Raw genomic sequence first — 21,235 nt, 5'->3', positions numbered from 1 at the left:
CAGGTTTAGAAAAAAATACCTTTACAAAACATACGTACTACATCTATTGAAAACCTATGGAAACACGTTGTTAATAATCAGAAGGGCTGAGAGAGAGTCAGCTGTCACATCTGTACAGTAATTTAAATGGCGTCCTTATACATACTGTGATTCTCACAAGCCTGTGAAGTACGCACGCGAGGCTTCATTAGATCCGTTTTATGAGTAAGGAAACTGACCCACCGGGGTCAGGAATGATTGACTAAGGCGGAGCCAGGACTTTAGCCTCCGCCTCCCGGACCAGGTTTCTTTCCCCACCACTCCTCGGCAACCTTGATTTGCGCTGGGTGTCTCGGTTTCCTTTACTTCACCCGCATTCCGTTTGCCAACCCAGCCCAGAGACTTGGGCGGCTGGCTGGTAGCAGGTGCCTGGCGAGGTGCAGGTGCGGCGGCGGCGGCGGCGGCGGCCGAGCTGCGCTTTAGGCCCCCGCGACCATAGAGTCCGGAAGTGCAGCTAGAGCAGCTCCCGGGGGTGCAGCACCGGCTGAGCCCCGGACGACAAGGGCAGCGCCCGGGCGGGCGGAATGGCTGCAGTGCTGGCCATCAGGGTGGTTGCGGGGCTGGCGGTAGCCGCTCTGGCGGCCGTCCTCTTGGAGCACTATGGGTTGGCAGGTCAGCCCTCACCGCTGCCCCAGCCCCGCGCCTCCAGGAGCCCGCACCCCGCGCCGGGCCCCGGAGCCGGCAACATCTTCTGGGGTCTGCAGGTGACGCAGCGGGAGCAGGGCAGGGGTGGGTGGAGAGCCGTCACCACGCGGTGAGACGCGGGTACTTTCCGCCAGGGTGCTACCTCCGCGGCCCCAAACTCCCGGCTGGGGGCTCTGTTCTTCCCTGGAGGGGGGTTCGTTCTTGCGGGACATCCTTGCCATTTCCTTCCGCCTAGAGAGAGCTGCATGGTCGCCTGCTGTCCGTGCTGCCTCTTCCTGACTCAGATATCTCTGTTTAATACCTGCTTTCGGCAGATATCCGACATTCACCTGAGCAGGTTTCGTGATCCAGGCAGAGCTGTAGACTTAGAGAAGTTCTGTTCAGAAACTATTGGCATCATTCAACCAGCTCTCGTCCTGGCAACAGGTAGGGAGGGTTGCCGTGCTGTCGCGTTGTTCTATGGTCCGGATGGTAGAATGCTAGCCAGGGCTACAGCTTTTCACCTGGGGAATGTTGGGAACACTATAGCCCCAGCCCCAGGTGAGTCCTCCTGTAGGGGAGATGGGACATTGTAATTTCCTTTGCCTATGCATAATTAAGATCCAAGACCAATCAATGACTTGCCATACATAGCAAGGTTTTGTCAAAGCAGTAGAAGCAAGGCTCATGATTCTTCTTAGTATACCGTCTGCTGTATTTGTATTCGTTCGTTGTTATAGTTCTGGATTGAGAGAATTAGGGAAAGCCCTTTAACCACAAATCAAAAGTTTCCTCCCTTCCTTCTCTCTCTCCCCTCCTTCCTTCTCTCTCTCTCTCTTTCTTTTGAGGTTGGAGGAGGGGCAGAGGGAGAGAGATAATCTCAAGCAGGCTCCAGGCCCAGGGCAGAGCTCACCAGGGATCCATCTCAGGACCCTGAGATCATGACCTGAGCGGAAATCAAGAATGGGAGGCTTAACTGACTGAGCCAACCAGATGCCCAAAAGTTATCTTTTTTTAAAAAAACTAATTTTCCTTTTTTTAAACAGCATTAGTCAATTCTTAAAGTGACTTAGGACACTTTTCTTCATCTTTTGGTACTTCTTTGACTTGGGTTCTCTAGAATCTTTCAACTCCTATTTGCTCTCTAAATGTGTTGGAGAAAAAGCTAAAGGAGCATCTGTCTTGTCTATTGGGGGATTCATATCCTACCCACCTTACTGAAACACCTCTGCTGATAGATGGCTTATCAGTCCTCATTTTATGGAAAACCTCCATTTCAACTGTCTGTTTTGTTTTCCAGAAATTTTGGTATTTCATTGCCCAACCACACCTCCAGATCACTTCTTGCTGTAGAATAACACTTGGTCAGATTACATATCCTGATTTTGGGTGTGGAAAATATGGTTGTCATAGATATCAGGCATCTGCCCAGAGTGTTGGAATTTCTTATAGTTTTCATTTTTGTCAGAGTTTCATGACGCATTTTGTACTGCTCTCTTTAAAGATAATTTTTTTCAGAACCCATTTCTAATATCACGGGAAGTTAAATAGGTACTTGCTAACCTATAAGAAGCAAATAAGGTCCTTTCAAAATAAGAAATTCCTATTTTGTGTGGCTTGCTTTGGACATAGATGGACTTATAAGTTGTTATGCTTATACATGTTGAGTACTTTAAGTATCTTTGTTCCTTCGGTGTGCATTTGAGAACATTTTTTAACCCCCTTGGGTTTATTTTGCATTGTGATTCAAGTCTTATGTAAATCTACAGGAGACCTGACTGATGCCAAAACAAAGGAACACTTGGGATCCAGGCAGCATGAGGTAGAATGGCAAACTTACCAGGGTATTCTGAAGAAGACAAGGGTCATGGAAAGAACCAAGTGGCTTGATGTTAAAGGAAATCATGGTAAGAGTCAATACCCATATATAATTAAAACTAGATTTTTTTCCCTTTAAGAGCCCAGATTCTCCAGTTTGGAGTATAAGATTATAAAATGGGAACTTTGTAACAAGGTTTAGTTATACCAAAGCCCACAACTATGAAATACAACTATATTATATGATTTTAAAACTTCAGATGTCACTTCTAGCCTTTGAGGGGAAAGTTGGGATGGTTTTGCTAGAAAAGCCTCTAGCAAAACCTATGTGGGAGGGTGTTTAAAAGTATAACCATTTTGGGTGTCTGGCTGGCTCAGTTGGTAGAGCATGCAACCCTTCATCTAGAGTCATGAGTTCAAGCCCTACATTGGGTGTGGAACCTAAAATCAATCAGTCCATACATATATACATTCACACCACATACATAAATACATATGTATAAATCAATAGATAAACATTTTGCCCAATAGAAGCCACCACCCATAAGTTTATATACTGTATGATTTATGTAACATTCAAGAAAAGGCAGAACAATGGAGAACAGATTGTGGTTGCAAGGATTGGGGGAGGGGTGGATAGGCTGACTACAAAGAGCCATCATGAGAGCATTATGGGGGATGATAGAACTGTTCCATTGTGGTGGGTACATGACTGTGCGTTTGTCAAAACCGAAAGAACTGTACATTATAGTGAATGAATTTTACTGTGTATACTTAAAAAAATTAAACTTACAAACAAATCTCTATGTATGAGGAGAGAAATAGATAGATAATCCCTTCACATTTTTTACATTATTATTGTAGTGTTAGTAAGGAAATCTCAGCAAAATATCTTAACAGTAAGCTTGTTTGTTTTTATATAGGTTGACCTTCTTATTGGTTGTTAAGTACTTGATCTGCTTCACTTGATTATTAATTGCTGCTGTATGCCTAATTATAAATATTTTTAAAACTATCATTTTAAACAGATAATTCTGTCTGGTGAAATACATAGTTTTGGTTTGATCAGAAAATGCTCTCTTTATAAATAGTTCTTACAAAGCAGCTAGGAATTATTAATTGAAGATGGGGTATCTGGCTTATAGCTTTCTCTGGTATACCCTGTAAGCCTGGTCCCCAACTTACGATGGTTCAGCTTATGATGGCTTGACTTACGATATTTTTTAAGATTTTATTTGAGAGCAAGAGAGCGAGCAAGCAAGAGGGAGAGCAAGTGAGAGAGAGAGAGACTGAGCATGAGCAGAGGAAGTGGCAGTGGGAGAAGCAGACTCCTGTCTGAGCAAGGAGCCCAATGCAAGGCTCAGTCCTGGGACTCCGGAATCACGACCTGAGCCAAAGACAGAAGCCTAACCGACTGAGCCACCCACGCACCCCTTGACTTACAGTTTTTCAACTTTACAATGTATGATGGTGATACACATTCAATAGAAACTGTATTTTGAATTTTGAATTTTTATCTTTTCCTGGGCTAGTGATATGCAGTATGGTACTCTGGTGATACTGGACATGACCGCCAGCGTAAAGAGCCATTAACCTTATAACCATTTTGTGCCTGTGCTTTCATTTTGTTTTTCACTCTCAGATCTTCAGCATGAGATATTCAAAACTTTATTATAAAACAGACCTTGTGTTAGATGATTTTGCCCAACTATAGACTAATGTAACCATTCTGAGCATTTTTTACGTAGGTGAGGCTAAGCTATGATGATCAGTAGGTTCACTGTATGAAATGCATTTTCTACTTAAATATTTGCCACTTAAAATGGATTTGTCTGGATGTAACCCCATTGTAAGTTGAAGAAGATCTGAATTTACATTTCCCTTTTTTTTCCTGACCCTGATTAGTGGTACAGGTCAAATTCTTTAGTAATGAAAAGCAAGCCTATACATAATAAAAAAGTTTTTCAAGCCAAGTTACTGATTTATTTCAAGTAATAAATATCAGACTCTTGTGATTAGATGTTGTGAACAGAGCTCATCCTTTGGAGTTCATGATAATCTAATTTGATTTGTATAAGGACAAATGCTTACTGTATGTGTTTATGTTTATGTATTGTGTTAAGATAGGAAGGAACTAGTTTTTATTAAAATTTAACTATAACAGTATTGTTCTCTTACATAGTAAGAGAATTGCATACACAATAATAGCTCTTTTAGCCTAAATTGGACTTAACAGCTTATTCTCTGAAGTTATTAGAAATGTAGTGGATTCTTAGAATTCCAAGCTGGTAAGAAATTTTAGTTATTGCAACCAGACAATCAAGCTCTGTGAAATCATTATATTTCCAGGTAAGTGTTCTATAACATCCTTTACCTTACCTCTTACCATTATATAATTCCTTTCTTATTGAATCTTTAGGATTTAAGAAGAGATGGCCTTAGGTCCTGTTATCAAAGTGATCAGCTGTTTAGAAACACTTAGCATGGATCCATGTATCAGTCATGATTAAAACAGCAAGCAACACCGTCCAGTCTTAGAACTGCAAATTGATGTATTCTGAATAGTACATAATATGAAAATATTTCTTATTCTCTAGTATACTAGTACCTTATATAAGTTTCCAGATAAAAAATTCTGTTACCAAGTTTTAAAAATGATCAGGCTAATTTATTGGCAGTCTGCCATTTAAAGTGTTATTGAAAGTATTGTCATTTTTCTTTAGTTGTTAAGATGTTTCTATTTTCCTTTTTAATATAGATGATGTTTTTTTTTTTTCCATGTGCTTTTCTTCCCCCAAATTTTTATTTAAATTCCATTTAGTTAGCATATAGTATAATATTGGTTTCAGGAGTAGAATTTAGTGATTCATTGTTCTTTTCTTTTTAATTAGATGCATTCAACATTCCAAGTCTGGACAGTGTCGAGAATTATTACAGGTACTGTAGTGAACAGAACACAGACCATGAAGTAGTACAAGAGGGGTGCAGTCAAGTCAGTGAATGAGTGAAAAAATTTTTTGTTTTTAAAGATTTTTTTTATTTATTTGACAGAGAGAGAGAGATCACAAGTAGGCAGAGAGGCAGGACGAGAGAGAGGGGGAAGCATGCTTCCCACTGAGCAGAGAGCCCGATACGGGTCTCGATTTCAGGATCCCGAGATCATGACCTGAGCTGAAGGCAGAGGCTTAACCCACTGAGCCACCTAGATGCCCTGAGTGAAAACATTTTTTAGCAGAAGAACCTCTAGTAACTTAGAATTTTTGTGTGTGTGACATATTCAGTTCCTTTTTTCCCAAGACTTTTTCTTTCCTTTAACTCCTTTTATCTCATATACTTTATGATTTGTATTGGCTAATGATACTTTAAATATCTCACACAAACTTTTTTCCTGCCATTGATGCAGAGCAGAAGTCATTTTTTTATTTTAAGTTTTTTACTTGGATATAATTGACATATAACATTATATTCATTTTAGGTATACAATGCAATGATTTGATAGTTGTATGTATTATGGAATGGTAACCATGATAAGTTTAGTTAACATCCATCACCATACATAGTTAAGAAACTTTTTTTTTCTTGTGACTACTTTCAGCAACTTTCACATATACAACAGAGTGTGTTTGACTGTAGTCACCATGCTGTAGCAGAAGTCACTTAGATTAGAACTTGTTACCAGAGTACTATGGATTTTAGGAATACTGAGTAACTGATTCTCTGAGCCTCTAGAGTGGGAGAGGAGCTCAGTTGGTCACCCTGGTTGCTTTGTCCATTTATCCCAGTATGTCACAGAAATACTAAAATTTTCTTTATATGCCATGAATGTGAAAAAGGCTATGAATATGAAAGGTTCTTTAAGTTAGAAAACCAACTCTCTAGTTACAATGTGTTTGGGTTCTTTTAGTTGCAGTTTCACTTCCAGTTCTGGGGTATTCCACAGCTTTGTCCTACATTGACCATCACTCAAGTAGTGAAAATTTGTTGAGAGCCCATCATTAGCTGGATAGCGTGAGAGATACAAGAGCTAATATTTAAAAATATGGTCTCTACCCTCAAGGAAGTCCAGTTAAGGGAGATAAGAATTGTTTGGGAAACAATTAGAAAAGAACTTGAAGGGATGACTGATGAAATGCTTCATTATTTGGTACACATGATAATCACTATGAGAAATCGGAAAGGGCAGAAGTTAGTATGGGCTAGACATAGAGGAGACTTTATTTTATTATTGAGATATAATTGACATATAAAATTGTATAAGATTAAGATGTACAACATGTTCCCGTGATGCATTTATATGTTGCAAAATGAGGACACCATAGAGTTAGCTAATACCTCAATTACCATCACATAATTATAATTTTCTTGTGGTAGGAATAATTAAGATCTAGTCTCTTGGTGACTTTGAAGTTTATAAAATGGTACTTTTGATTATAATTATCATGCTGTGCATTGGATCTCCAGAACTTATATATCTACAAGTTGCAAGTTAGCACTTTATAAAAGAAGCAAAAATTGTGTCCAGCCTTAAGAGAAGGATTGCATTTGGAGAAGTAAGAAATTTTGAGGGGTATATTTTAGGCAAAACCCCAGAGTTTTAAAAGCTAGAATGAGCTTTTAGGAACAGTAAGGAAACTGGTATCACCAGAATAAAGGATCATTTTGAGGCCTGGTATGACATTGGGTAGGTAGCTTAGGGCCAGTTAGCAGAGGTCTTAAGTGACAAGTGTAGAAATTTAGATGTGTTGGATAATGGCTCATAATCCAGTATAGATTCCTAAGGAGACAAGTCATATAATGAAATAATACTTTATAAAGGGCAATCACACAACAAAAAAGAAAAAAGATAGGGATAATAAGCAAAAAACAGGGAGATTGGAGTTTTGTAGAATAGAGGAGTCCTGTAATAGTCCAGGCATGATATGGAAGGGCTATTTCTGAAATGTACAGGAGATATTCCCCATCTAACGAAGTCCATAGATATGGGGACAGTATCATCAGCTGGAGGGTGGCAGGTCAAACAGCATTGGTTAACATATAATTAGAGTCACCATAACTTGGAGGACAAAGTTGTCCCTTTTCAATGTGAGAAAGGAAAAGGTCAGAGATGGAAATTTTTCATTTTCTTTTTTTTTTTAATTAAAATAAATTTAATTTCTTTTCAGTGTTCCAAAATTCATTGTTTATGCACCTCACCCACTACTCCATGCAATACGTGCCCTCCTTAATACCCACCACCAGGCTCACCCAACCCCCCAACCCCTTCCACTCCAAACCCTCAGTTTGTTTCTCAGAGTCCACAGTCTCTCATGGCTCATCTCCCCTCTGATTTTCCCTAACTCACTTCTCTCCATCTCCCAATGTCCTCCGTGTTATTCCTTATGCTCCACAAGTAAGTGAAACCATATAATTCACTCTCTCTGCTTGATTTATTTCACTCGGCGTAATCTCTTCCAATCCCGTCCATGTTGATACAAAAGTTGGGTATTCATCCTTTCTGATGGAGGCATAATACTCCATTGTATATATAGACCATATCTTCTTTATCCATTTGTCTGTTGAAGGGCATCTTGGTTCTTTCCACAGTTTGACAACTGTTCATTGCTGTTATGAACATTGGGGTACAGATGGCCCTTTTTTTCACTACATCTGTATGTTTGGGGCAAATACCCAGTAGTGCAATTGCAGGGTCTATTTTTAATTTCTTAAGGAACCTCCACACTGTTTTCCAAAGTGGCTGCACCGACTTGCATTCCCACCAACAGTGTAAGAGGGTTCCCCTTTCACCACATCCTCTCCAACACATGTTGTTTCCTGTCTTGTTGATTTTGGCCATTCTAACTTGTGTAAGGTGGTATCTCAATGTGGTTTTGATTTGAATCTCCCTGATTGCTAATGATGAACATTTTTTCATGTGTTTATTAGCCATTTGTATGTCTTCTTTGGAGAATTGTCTGTTCATGTCTTCTGCCCATTTTTTGATGTGATTATCTGTTTCGTGTGTGTTGAGTTTGAGGAGTTCTTTATAGATTTTGGATATCGGCCCTTTGTCTGTAGTGTCATTTGCGAATATCTTCTCCCATTCTGTGGGCTGCCTCTTTGTTTTGTTGACTGTTTCCTTTGCTGTGCAGAAACTTTTTATCTTGATGAAGTCCCAAAAGTTCATTTTCGCTTTTGTTTCCTTTGCCTTTGGGGACATGTCTTGAAAGAAGTTGCTGTGGCTGATGTCTAAGAGATTACTGCCTATGTTCTCCTCTAGGATTTTGATAGATTCCTACCTCACGTTGAGGTCTTTTATCCACATATATTCCTACATTTATTCCACATTTATTCCTACCTCACGTTGAGGTCTTTCAAGTTTATCTTTGTGTATGGTGTAAGAGAATGGTCGAGTTTCATTCTTCTATCCATAGTTGTCCAATTTTCCCAGCACCATTTATTGAAGAGACTGTCTTTTTTCTACTGTATATTTTTTCCTGCTTTGTCAAAGATTATTTGACCATAGAGTTGCGGGTCCATATCTGGGCTCTCTACTCTGTTCCACTGGTCTATGTGTCTGTTTTTGTGCCAATACCATGCTGTCTTGGTGATCACAGCTTTATAGTAAAGCTTGAAATCAGGCAATGTGATGCCCCCAGTTTTGTTTTTCTTTTTTCAACATTTCCTTAGCGATTCAGGGTCTCTTCTGGTTCCATACAAATTTTAGGATTGTCATAAAATCTATTTATAAAAAACCCACAGTGAATATCATCCTCAATGGGAAAAAGCTGACAGCCTTCCCTTTGAGATCAGGAACATGACAAGGATGTCCACTCTCGCCACTGTTGTTCAGCATGGTACTAGAAGGCCTAGCAACAGCAGTCAGACAACAAAGAGAAATAAAAGGTATTCAAATTGGCAAAGGAGAAGTCAAACTCTTTCTCTTCGCAGATGACATGATACTTTATATGGAAAACCCAAAAGACTCCACCCCCAAACTACTAGAGCAATTCAGTAATGTGGCAGGATACAAAATCAATTGCTTTCTTATACACTAACAAAAAATATAGAAAGGGAAATTAGAGAATCAATTCCATTTACTATAGCACCAGGAACCATAAGATACCTGGGAATAAACCTAACCAAAGAGGTAAAGGATCTATACTTGAGGAACTACAGAACACTCATGAAAGAAATTGAAGGAGACACAAAAAGATTTAAGAGTATTTCATGCTTATGGATCAGAAGAATAAACATTGTTAAAATGTCTATACTGCCTAGAGCAATCTATACTTTCAATGCCATCCCGATCAAAATTCCACTGGCATTTTTCAAAGAGCTGGAACAAACTATCTTTCATTTTCTATTATCTATTTGTATCTTTCATGGTGACTGTGGAATGGAACTAGGCAACATTTTCAAGGAAGAATTAACAGGACTTTGGGTCTGACTGGTTATCTGGAGGGTAAAGCTATTAGTCACTTGAAGGTTTCTTACCTTTATATTTTTGTTTCTAAGCACCTAAACTCTATCTGAATTTTTAATAAGCAGCATTTTAACAGCCTGAAATGTGGACATCACAGATATATCAACCTGAAGGAAAAAAAAAAGTTTTTTTTAAGGATTTTATTTATTTGTCAGAGAGGGAGAGCAAGAGAGTGAGCACAAGCAGGGAGAATAGCAGGCAGAGGCAGAAGCAGGCTCCCTGCTGAGCAAGGAGCCTGATGTGGGACTCAATCCCAGGAGTCTGGGATCATGACCTGACCCGAAGGCAGACTCTTAACTGACTGAGTCACCCAGGAGTGACTGAATGAAAAAAGTCTTTTTTTCTCCTAAAAACAAACACTCATATTTGTTTATTTACATAACATGGTACTGTGATTTAAAAAAAAAATTTTTTTTTAATTTCTTCGGTGTTCTAAGATTCATTGTTTATGCGCCACACCCAATGCTCCATGCAATATGTGCCCTCCACATCACCAGGCTCACCCATCCTCCCACCCCCCTTCCTTCCAAAACCCTCAGTTTGTTTCTCAGAGAACGCAGTCTCTCAAAAGTCAATTATCATATGGTTTTACTTGTGAGCATAAGGAATAATACAGAGGACAGTAGGAGAAGGAAAGGAAAACTGAATTGGGGTGAACAAAAAAATCTTAAAAGCTAAATCTTGATCTTAAGAACCTCCCAGAAAATATCAAAATCCATAATTCAAGCAATGTTAATAGCTATCATATAATTTTAATCTCTATTTTCAAGTAGTTGGGTTGATAGTTGATTTTAATGTGTTAAAAATATAGGAAAGGAAACAGTATATGTGAGATTATAAGATCCTAAAGAATAACTGAAAACAAATTAAGCAGGAAAAATATAAATAAAAATTTTACTGAGAAAAAAAATTGAAATAGAAAATTTTATTTTATTTTATTTTACTTTATTTAAAGATTTTATTTATTCATTTGACAGAGAGAGACAGCAAGAGAGGGTACACAAGCAGGGGGAGTGGGAGAGGGAGAAGCAGGCTCCCTGCTGAGCAGGGAACCCGATGTGGGGCTTGATCCCAGGACCCTGGAATCACGACTCAAGACAAAGGCAGACGCTCAACCAACTGAGTCCCCCAGGCGCCCTGAAAATTTTATTTTTTTAATAGATTTTATTTATTTATTTCAGAGAGGGAGAGTGTGCACATGCATGAGCCCATGTGACCAGGGGAGGAGCAGAGGGAAAGGGATAAGCAGACACCATGCTGAGTGCCAAGCCCAGTGCCGGGCTGGATCCTATGACCCTGAGATCATGATCTGAGCTGAAATCAAGAGTTGCTCACTTAACTGAGCCAGATGCCTTCCAAAATAGAAAATTTAAAAATACCAGGAAGGGAGGCAATAGAGCTAATTGACTTTTAATTATACTATCTGTGATAATCTATTTATTTTATGATAGATTTAGATGGCTATCATGGCTCAAATATAGCTCCCCGATAGCACATTAGGTTTCAGGAGTTTATTTGTATTTTTCCCTATGTGCCTTATCTATTTTCTTATAATGTTTTGATATTTGAATAATATAGGTATGTCCCCAATCTATACACCTTCCTTCACATTTATTCAACAAATACTAATGAATTCCTACACTGTGTACTGTGTTACCTACCCTCTCCCCCTATTCTTCATTCTCCAACCTTACAGACACATGAACACTGTTAATACTTAGGTAGTGAGGACTTTCATTACTGAATGTATACCCCGTGTATGTTACAGCTGTATTTTTAGGAACTGAAGAAGATTTACTGACCCAGACCTAGCTAACATTTTTCTCCTGGCTTGATGACTTCATCTTTGCAAGGCTTTATTGTGAGTTAAGTCTCTGTAATCCTGTTTCAGGATGTAAATACCTTTTATATCCCATTACTCCAAGAATTCTGCTAGGTACTTTAGTAGGTCCTCACTAAATTTTTCAATGATGGATAAGTACCATTTCACTGGATTCTGATTGATCTCTCTTTAAATGTTCAGTGGATTGCCTAAACTAGCCATTTCCTTCTCTGCTTTGCTTGATGACCTTGTGTTTGGTTACTTATGAATTAGTTGGCCTAAATCTTTGTAAACAATGGGAAAAAAAAATCTTTAAAATTTCTTTTCATCAGCTTATTTTGAATAGTTGATGTATTTCTCTGTCAGATTAGGAAATTATCAAAGGGAGGCAAAATATAGTGTGATATACAGGGAGGAATTTCAACTCATTCTGTTTTTTTATGATTGCACTAAAACTTTCCTGTCTTATATTTTTTAGGAAATATTCTGCTGTACGTAAGGATGGCTCTTTCCATTATGTCCACAGTACTCCCTTTGGAAACTATTCTTTCATCTCTTTGGATGCCACCCCAAATCCAGGGCCTAAGAGACCCTATAATTTCTTTGGAATTTTAGATGAGGTACAGTAAAAATCTACCTTCCCTTTGTAGCTAACCTGTTTTATTTTTTCTTGGATAAATGTGGCTCACTTAAGGTTATCTAGGTAAACCAGTTCTTATCTAGAAATTCCTGTGAAAAATTTTACTGTGGTTAACAAGTATGGCTAGAAGAAATCACTGGCTACTTGAGCACTATCATTGCTATCCCTGTTCTAGTCCCAAAATCTCATAAAGAAGTACCTCATATTTTATATTTATTCAGTAAACATTTATTAAATATGTACTAAGTGCAGCATACTCTTTGCAAGGTGCAGGGCATACAGCTTTTATACTATGGGGTATATTTCTAAATCCCCACGGTTGCCATTTCTAACTAATGGACTCTATTTATTTTAACTAAAGGACAACCACTGAAGTAAATAAATTTCCGTTAAAGCGAGTGAGGTGAAAACTGTTGCTGGATTTAAACTGTTTAGAAAGTTACATCTGAGACCCTCCCATTATTTCGTAGTACAACAGATGTCAGCTCACTAATAAGCGCATGCCCATAGGAAGACGTATGTGCCTGCCTATAAGCATACAAGAGCGATAAGATCAAGTCACTTGCCTCTTAGAATATTTACTGTAGTGGAGGGGCGTTAAGACTCGTGCAGAAATAACTATAATAAAGGGCAGAATTTGCTAAGTGCCAAGAGAGATTCAAAGTGATACGAGGGTTCAGAAGACCTTGAAATCAAGTGAATAGACTATTGTGAGATGCATTGTGTTATACTACACATTTTATTTAATGAAGGTATATTTTGTTTCTTATCTCCCAACTGTCTTTAGACAGTTTTTTAACTTATTATTTTAAAGCCTACTCCTTAGAGCAGTGTTTTTTAATACACGATTCAAAGATCATCTGCATGAAAATCAGTTGGACTCATAAAATGCAGATTCTCAGACTTTCCCCAAGACTTGTCAAATTAGAAACCCTGAAGGTACGGTCGAAGAATTCATTGCTATAAGCACTTTATAGATAATTAATATATATTTATACATGTACAAGGTTTTTTTTTAAAGATTTTATTTATTTGAGAGAGAGATTGAAAGGAAGAGTGCTTATGCACGCGCAAGCAGGGGTGCAGGGCAAAGGGAGAGGGAGGAGCAGGCTCCCTGCTCGAGGGATGCAGGACTCGAGCCCAGGACCCTGGGATCATGATCTGAGCAGTGGCTTAACCGACTGAGCCACTTAGGTGCCCCTGTACAAGTTATTTTTGAAATCAGCTTTATGAGGGATGATTTACATACAATAAAATGCACTCATTTTAAGTGTTTGAAGAGTTTTGACAAAAAATATATATGCTGGTATACATGTCACCACAATCAAGATAGAACATTTCTGTCATCCTAGAAAGTTCTCTTTTGTAGTCAGTCTTCACCCCAATCCTAGAGAACCATTGATGGGTTTTCTGTCAGTATAGATTATAGAGATATATAAAGATATATATAGATAGATAGATATATAAAGAATTTTATGTAAATGAAATCATATAGTATATACTCTTCTTCTGTCTGGCTTCTTTTGCTCGGTGTAATGTTTCTGCGATTCATCCATATTTCTGTGTGTTTGAGTAATTCTTTCCTTTTTATCACTGCATAGCATTCCATTGTTTGGATATACTGATGGTTTCTAGTTTTTGGCTATTCTGAGTTGAGCTGTTGTGAACATTCAGGTACAGCATATGTGCATCTTATTTTAGAAGTTTAGTTTCAAGTTCCTCTTTATTAATTGCAATGTAGCATACAGGGCTGAAAAGATCAGTGGTTCTTCTTATTTTCTATAAAGAAATTTCTGTAAAGAATTTCTATTAAAAGAAAGAAAGAAATTTATGCCATTTAAAGATTGTTCTCTATTTCTCAGTTTCCTCATCTATCAAATGCGGCTAATACTTGTCCTACTTAGCACAGAGTTATTTTTAGGACCAAATGAATTATAACGTATATGAAAACAGTTTGAAATTTATACAGGTCCATACAGGCCATTAATTAGTAAAGCTTAGGCCTTAGACATAATATTAGTATAAAACTTCAAGGGAGATGTTTAATCTGTAGATTTCAGCCTGAGCCCTGATTAAAAATCCCTCTGTTTTTCTCCTATTTCAGAAGCGGATGGAGGAACTTCTCCTACTGGCCAAAGAAAGTAGTCAGAGCAACCACAGTATTTGGTTTGGACACTATACAACATCCACTATCCTTTCTCCATCACCTGGAATTCGGTCTATAATGAGGTGAGGCAGGCTTCCAAAATAAAAATTAATTGCTTGTAATTCTTTTATGTTCCTCTTGCTCTCCTGAAGAGATCTTTTTATTAGTTTGGCATAACAAGTTACCTGTTCACTTATTCTGTTCATTTTTCGTTAATTAGTTCAGCTACAGCATATTTGTGTGGGCATCTGCACACTCTCGGTGGACTCATGCCTGTTTTGCACACGCGTCACCTCCAGGGCACTTTGGAACTTGAGGTGGGAGACTGGAAAGAGAACAGAAGGTAAGGGAACTACCCCACAAAATAAAACTTAAACATATAAGTTTTGCTAAAATGATAGTTTTCTTATTGCTATCATGGGTGATCCCAGTCAAGGAAGAACTTTTGATTTCCCTAAGTTTTTAAAGTAATATAGATATTGTGTGTGTTGGTGTGAAAAACCTCATTGCAAGAGTTATATTTGCTCTCACTGTGTTACATTGGATTTTCAAGATGCATCCATTTGGAAATGGATATCAAACTCTAGGCTGCACAAGGATTGTGAAAGAGGTTATTAAAAATAACAGTTTGGAGGCCCTATCTCCACAGAATTTGATTGTATGGGTCTGGTTTAGGACTCAAGAAACTGCATTTTTTTTTAAAGCCCACCAGGTGCTCTATGGACCACACTTACTTTAGAATTGTAAGTGTATCACCTTCTGAACTTTCTATCTACCTTGGTAGTCATTACAATGTTAGTGCTTTAAGTTCTTCAAATACATAATAGTTGGTTTTATTAAGATTAAAGTCTTTCTGTGAGAAAACATAACCTGTTTATCAAAAGCATACAGTATAGTTAAGTATATAAGGAGACAAGAACTAAATACACATTTTGAGAATAACTAAGTACAGTAGCTTAAATATGGAAGAGTATCATCTCATTGTTGAACTGTTTTATCAGTTACTGTTTAATTTATTCACACTCACTTCTCTGAAGATTTTATTCAGTAAATATTTTTCAAGCTAAATATGTTTTCTGTCTATTTTTAACTACTTCCATGAATTAAAAGATAGCTTTACATCTTGTAAGCTACTTAATCATTTCAATTGGCTCTGTTAGAAACTGTCTAAAGGTATGCTTGAAGCCTGTAATTAGTTGGCAACTGTAATTACTTTGCGCTAAGACCTGTCTATTCATGACTGTGAGGTTGTGGGCTGGGCTGGGATTGCCTTTTACCAGATAGCCTTCCTAATCCTTGATCAGCTTCTTTACTTCTTATAAATGCTATAGTTACAAGTTAAGTGATATCATGAAACCATTTCCTCTCTTTCTCTTCCCACCTGCTCTCCTGTTGTTCCAACCCTGGGGTTTTACTGAAAGGACCTAACCTTTACCTGCCCTTCTAAACATTTAAGTTGCTTTAGGATAATAGAAGAGCTTTTAAAAGTATATTAGTAATATTAGGCTAGGCTTTGTTGTGGATACATATAACACAACAGATGTTTATTTTTTCATATATGTAAATCTGGTATGAGCCAGGGCATCTCTCTTCCGTGGGGTGACTCAGGGGTTCAGACTTCCTCCATCTTAACACCTCAATTCCAGGGCAGGGGAGAGAGCATGGAGAACTTAAACCCACTCTTAAGTACTTTGGACCAGAAGTGTGATACATGTCACTTCTGTTCACAGCCCATTGACCAGAAATAGTCACATGGTCCCAACCTAATACCAGGGAGACTGGGCAATGCAGGGGAGCACGTGGAGTATTTGGTGAGCACTATTGTTTCTGCCATAGTCAAATCATTTCTTTTTTCAGTTTAAAAAGTAGAAAATATAAAATTTTGGTTATTCTTTAATGACTCTCTGTACCTCTCACCATGCATTTAGAAAACCAAAATAAGTTTTGTTAATTTCTTTGAAATTATAGAAATAAAGGTTTGAAAGAAGAATGAAAGATTTCTGATTGTGTTCATGTTAATATTAACATTTTTGATGAGATGAAGAATGTCAGGCTTATGATGAATGTCTTAGATTCAAAACAGTCTTAAGGTACAGAAACCAAATGAATTAGTTTATCAAGCATTTGTTTGAAAACATTGTTTGAAAGGGTGCATGCTATGTACCAGGCATTGTCCTAGGGCACAGTTAAATTATGTCTTCAATGAGATCCCATTTGTGACAAACATGAACTATAAAGCGATAGGGAAGAAGACAAGGGAAGAAGGACAGAAACAATATTATCTACTTTGTATAAATTCATGATCTCAGAAACTATAGTTTTACATTTTTACATTTGTTCTGTGTATTACCTTCATACCCTCTTATAATACGCAGTGACTAAATTACCTTATTGTCTTCTGGTCTCTAGGTACCGAATCTTTGCTTTTGACCATGACCTCTTTAGCTTTGCAGATTTGGTCTTTGGCGAGTGGCCTGTGGTTCTTATCACTAATCCCAAGTCACTCTTATATAGTTGTGCTAGACATGAACCACTAGAAAGACTCCTTCATTCAACACACATCAGGTATGTAGCACTCTTTCGGAATTTACTTTCAGTTTGATATTAATGGAGAATAAGTCAATGTGATTATAATCTCATGTGAAAGCAATGAGAAGCCCCACTTTAATTTTCCCAACAATCTGAACATTATATAAAGATAAAATGCTTATTGCTTCATTCCCATTCAGTTAAAAACTAATTTTTTAAGCTGTTGAAATTTTTTTAAAAAATCCAGAAACCGATAGCCCTACCACTGTCATTTTTGTGTATTTTATTTTCATGTTTTGCCTTGCTGTAATCCTCCTAGCCCCAGAGAGAGCTGTTAATGACATTTCTGACTTTTCCTTCTCAGGCATTCTCTTTGAGGCATGTTTTTTCATAGTTGTAAGGATAGGGCACAGACTGTAAACAATTCCTACTTTTTTTTCTCTCAATAGAGAGAATGCTCTACAATTTTTTCTAGCTATTTTCCTATCTTATTGGTGAACTTTTTCATTTATTTTCTATCTTGGGAATGAGCATCTGATGCATGTAGATGCTTTTCCCATTTGAATAATTTCTTTAGATAAAGTTCTAGAGGTGGGAATCTTGGTGAAACATTATGAATTCTTTTATGACTCTTGATAGAGATTGCCCAATTACTTTTTTTTTAAACTAAAATCATTATTCTTTTAAGAAATTGTGGTAAAATATATGGAACATAAAATGTGTCATTTTACCAGCGTTTAGGTGTACAGTTCAGTGGCATTAAAGTACACTGATACTGTTAGGCAATCATCACCACCATCCATCATCAACACTTCCATCTTTCCAAACTGAAACTCTGTACCCACCCAACAATAACTCCCCGATTTCCCCCTTTTCCCAGCCTGTGGCAACACCCATTCTGCTGGTCTCTATGAATTTCACTATTCTAGGAACATCATATAAGAGAATCCTACAGTATTTGTCCTTTAACTGGCTGGCCTTTTTTTTTTTTTTTAAGATTTTATTTATATATTTATTTGTCAGAGTTAGAGAAAGAGAGAGCACAAGCAGGCAGAGTGGCAGGCAGAGGCAGAGAGAGAAGCAGGCTCCCCACTGAGTAAGGAGCCCGATGCAGGATTTGATCCCAGGACTCTGGGATCATGACCTGAGCTGAAGGCAATGGCTCAATGGACTGAGCCACCCAGGCGTCCCTAATTGGCTGGCTTCTTGAAAATAATATCCACAAGGTTCCTCCATGTTGTAGAGTGTGTTAGAATTCCTTTGCTTTTTTAAGGCGGGCCAATATTCCTTTGTGTGTATATACAATATTTTGTTTATTCATCTGTCAATACTTTTGCTTCCACCTTTTGGCTATTGTGAATAATGCTACTGTGAACGGGAATATACTCAGTTCATATCCCTGCTTTCGGTAGCTGTGGGCATATGTCTGGAAACGGAATTGCTGGATCACATAGTAATTATATGTTTAATTTTTTGAGGAACCACCATACTGTTTTCCATAGTGAATGTACCATTTTACATTACCACGAGCAGTGCATAAGGTACCCAATTACCTTTTAGAACAGATACTAATTTATATTACCAGGCAAATGAGTACAAATTTTATGGCACTCTTATCATTTTTGGATGCTCTACTTTTAAAAAGATATACTAATTAATCTGGAAAAATGGTATCGAGCTGTTTTGACTTATTTTTTTCGTTAGCAGTGAAGTGACTCTCAGGTGTTTTTGATAGATACTGGATATCTGATTCAGACATTGTATTCTCTGAAAGGGCCTGGTAGCTTGATTCTGTTTGTGCTCTTGCTTCTTGTGGACAGATATGTTGGGAACCAAATGAGTAGATGGTAGGATTAACATGAGATTAACAAAGTAAGATGTCTAACCAATATTCTTTTCCTATGTAAAAAACCAGGATTTGAGGAGTTTATCAGAAAGAACTTTGGATCTACTGCAGCTTTATTTGTCAAAAGAAAATTGATTTTCCTTTCTAAAAAGTACGAAAATAGTTTCTAATTTCTCACCAAGTTAGGTTTGCTAAATTATACAACTCCAAAAGCCACCATTCAGAAAGAAACCAGATCATGAACAGTGATCATATAAACAATTATACAGTGTGATGGTTCTGCCTACATTTATATTTTTTCAGATTATAATAGTTATTCTCTTTTCTAAAAGCAGTAAAAATATCTAAAACCACATGCTTATTATGTATGTTCTCGTTTTAGAGTCTTGGCCTTTTCCTTGACCTCCATTACTTCTGTCACAGTTAAGATTGATGGAGTCCATTTAGGGCAAGCTATTCATTTGTCTGGTCCTATTTTCATACTGAAGTGGAACCCACGAAACTACAGTAACAGGACACATAACATAGAAGTAATTGTCCAGGTAAGTTAGTAATTTTCAACTTGCCATATAAATGATTTGGCTGTAACCACACTAAACTCTGATGTGATTTTTTTTTTTTTCAGTCAATTGATAGAGATGAAACTAAGTTAATTAAAAACTTGAGGGGCACCTGGGTGGCTCAGTTCGTTGAGCATTCAACTGTTGATTTTGGCTCTGGTCATGATCTCGGGGTTGTGGGATTGGGCCCTGCAGCAGATTCTGTGCTCCAGGTGGAGTCTGCTTATTTCTCTCCCTTTCTCTCTGCTCCTTGCCCCCTTCCCTGGCATGCTCTCTCTCTCTCAAATAAATAAGTAAAATGTTAACAAAAACCTTGAATACACTGGATTTAGTATTTTCTGAAAATGAGCACTGAGGAATAATTCTGTTAGACAAAAAACTAGACTTCTCAGTTTGCACAGTCCCCTCTTTTTGGGCCCCAGGAAATCATTCTTTTATTTTCTTTCAACTTTGCCTGGAGTCTTTTAATAACGGGAGCAAATTCCCCAACAAACCCAGAGATAATAGAATAAGTCAGAAAACACGTATTTATGTACCCTTGTCTTTGCTTGCTATCTTAAAATATAGGAAAATTGTGTCACTATTTTGGAAAGCTGTAGGATAGGGAATTCTCAAGGCATCCAGAGGATTTTGTTTGTTTGTTTTGGGAGTATGCACTGATAGCATATGTAGTAACAGTCTTCCTGCTATTCTAATTCAGCTTGGGGCATTTAATTCACTAGCACCTGCCAGGGTAGTAAGTGGTCATTCATTACCAAAATAGAACGCTTTCGTCAACATTAGGAAATTCTTTAGGAGATAGACTGTGCTCAGGAATTAGTTTCTGGGGAAAAAAAAATCTGTCAATTTCCACAACTTTATGATTTGATGACAGTTTTTAACTATTTCATCTTCTAATATTAAGTCTTAGTTTGAAGATTACTAAGTAATCCTTCAGAAAACACATGTAATTATTTTCATTATCTTTTATGTGTGTGTGTGTGTCACAGAGAAGGATTTTGAATAGGAAGGAGCTGTTTACTGAGCTCCTTCCAAGGAAAGGCTGAACCCTTGTAATTTCTTACTTAATCCATATAACAATCCTTTATGGTAGGGAATTTTATCCCCAGTTCATAGATGAAGAAGCAAGAAAAGGCACTCTGCAATGCCACGCATCCTTGAAGTGTTCTGTTTAGGAGGCAGAAACTCACAGGGAGGATATGGAAGGAAGGATGATTGGGAATGAACTCTTAATGTTCTTTCTGTTAGAAGGTGGATTATTGTAAGAAAACCTGAAGGTACAAGTACACCTAGAATGAATTATTCCCTTTCTTTATTTACAGTTATGAGGAGCCACAACCATAGGAGATGTGTTCACAGTAGGGATAGGGACCTCCCAAATCTTTGGATTGCCTCAAAAACCTCAGCTTCTATGACTTTATGAGGAAAAAACCGTAGCTCATGTTCCTTGAAACATTTCTGGTTGCTTCGTTAAATTTTTAGTAGACATGTGAAATTACATATACTTTTTCCATGTTTAACATTTCTTATATTATTGAGGTATAATTTACATACAAAAACTCTACATATTTAAAGAGTATAATTTGGTGAAAAATTTTTTAAGATTTTATTTATTTACTTATTTATTTATTTGACAGATCACAAGTAGGCAGAGAGGCAGGCAGAGGGAGGGGAGGGGGGAAGCAAGCTCCCTGCTGAGCAGAGAGCCCGATGTGTGGCTCGATCCCAGGACCCTGAGATTATGACCCG

At 37.8% G+C, this 21,235-nt stretch overlaps 1 protein-coding gene across 3 annotated transcripts in view; it reads left to right on the top strand.

Moving 5' to 3' along the window:
- Positions 1-480: 480 nt before the first annotated feature.
- Positions 481-21,235, top strand: part of TMEM62 (transmembrane protein 62) — a 34,889-nt gene continuing 14,134 nt past the window's right edge. The window contains exons 1-10 of one of the 3 annotated variants that reach the window (XM_032856705.1): positions 485-743; positions 999-1,110; positions 2,433-2,570; positions 5,373-5,418; positions 12,244-12,385; positions 14,510-14,634; positions 14,772-14,894; positions 16,961-17,116; positions 18,559-18,621; positions 19,309-19,468. In XM_032856705.1, coding sequence (XP_032712596.1) covers positions 564-743; positions 999-1,110; positions 2,433-2,570; positions 5,373-5,418; positions 12,244-12,385; positions 14,510-14,634; positions 14,772-14,894; positions 16,961-17,116; positions 18,559-18,621; positions 19,309-19,468 — 1,245 coding nt within the window. In that variant the 5' untranslated portion in view covers positions 485-563. Of the gene's footprint in view, positions 744-998; positions 1,111-2,432; positions 2,571-5,372; positions 5,419-12,243; positions 12,386-14,509; positions 14,635-14,771; positions 14,895-16,960; positions 17,117-18,558; positions 18,622-19,308; positions 19,469-21,235 lie in introns of all 3 variants that reach the window. The other 2 variants (XM_032856706.1, XM_032856707.1) reach the window with 2 other exon arrangements.

Source organism: Lontra canadensis, unplaced genomic scaffold (assembly GCF_010015895.1).
Source record: "Lontra canadensis isolate GAN:19392208 unplaced genomic scaffold, GSC_riverotter_1.0 scaffold12, whole genome shotgun sequence".
NCBI classification, from domain to species: domain Eukaryota; kingdom Metazoa; phylum Chordata; class Mammalia; order Carnivora; family Mustelidae; genus Lontra; species Lontra canadensis.
This window is presented reverse-complemented; position numbering and strand designations above follow the sequence as displayed.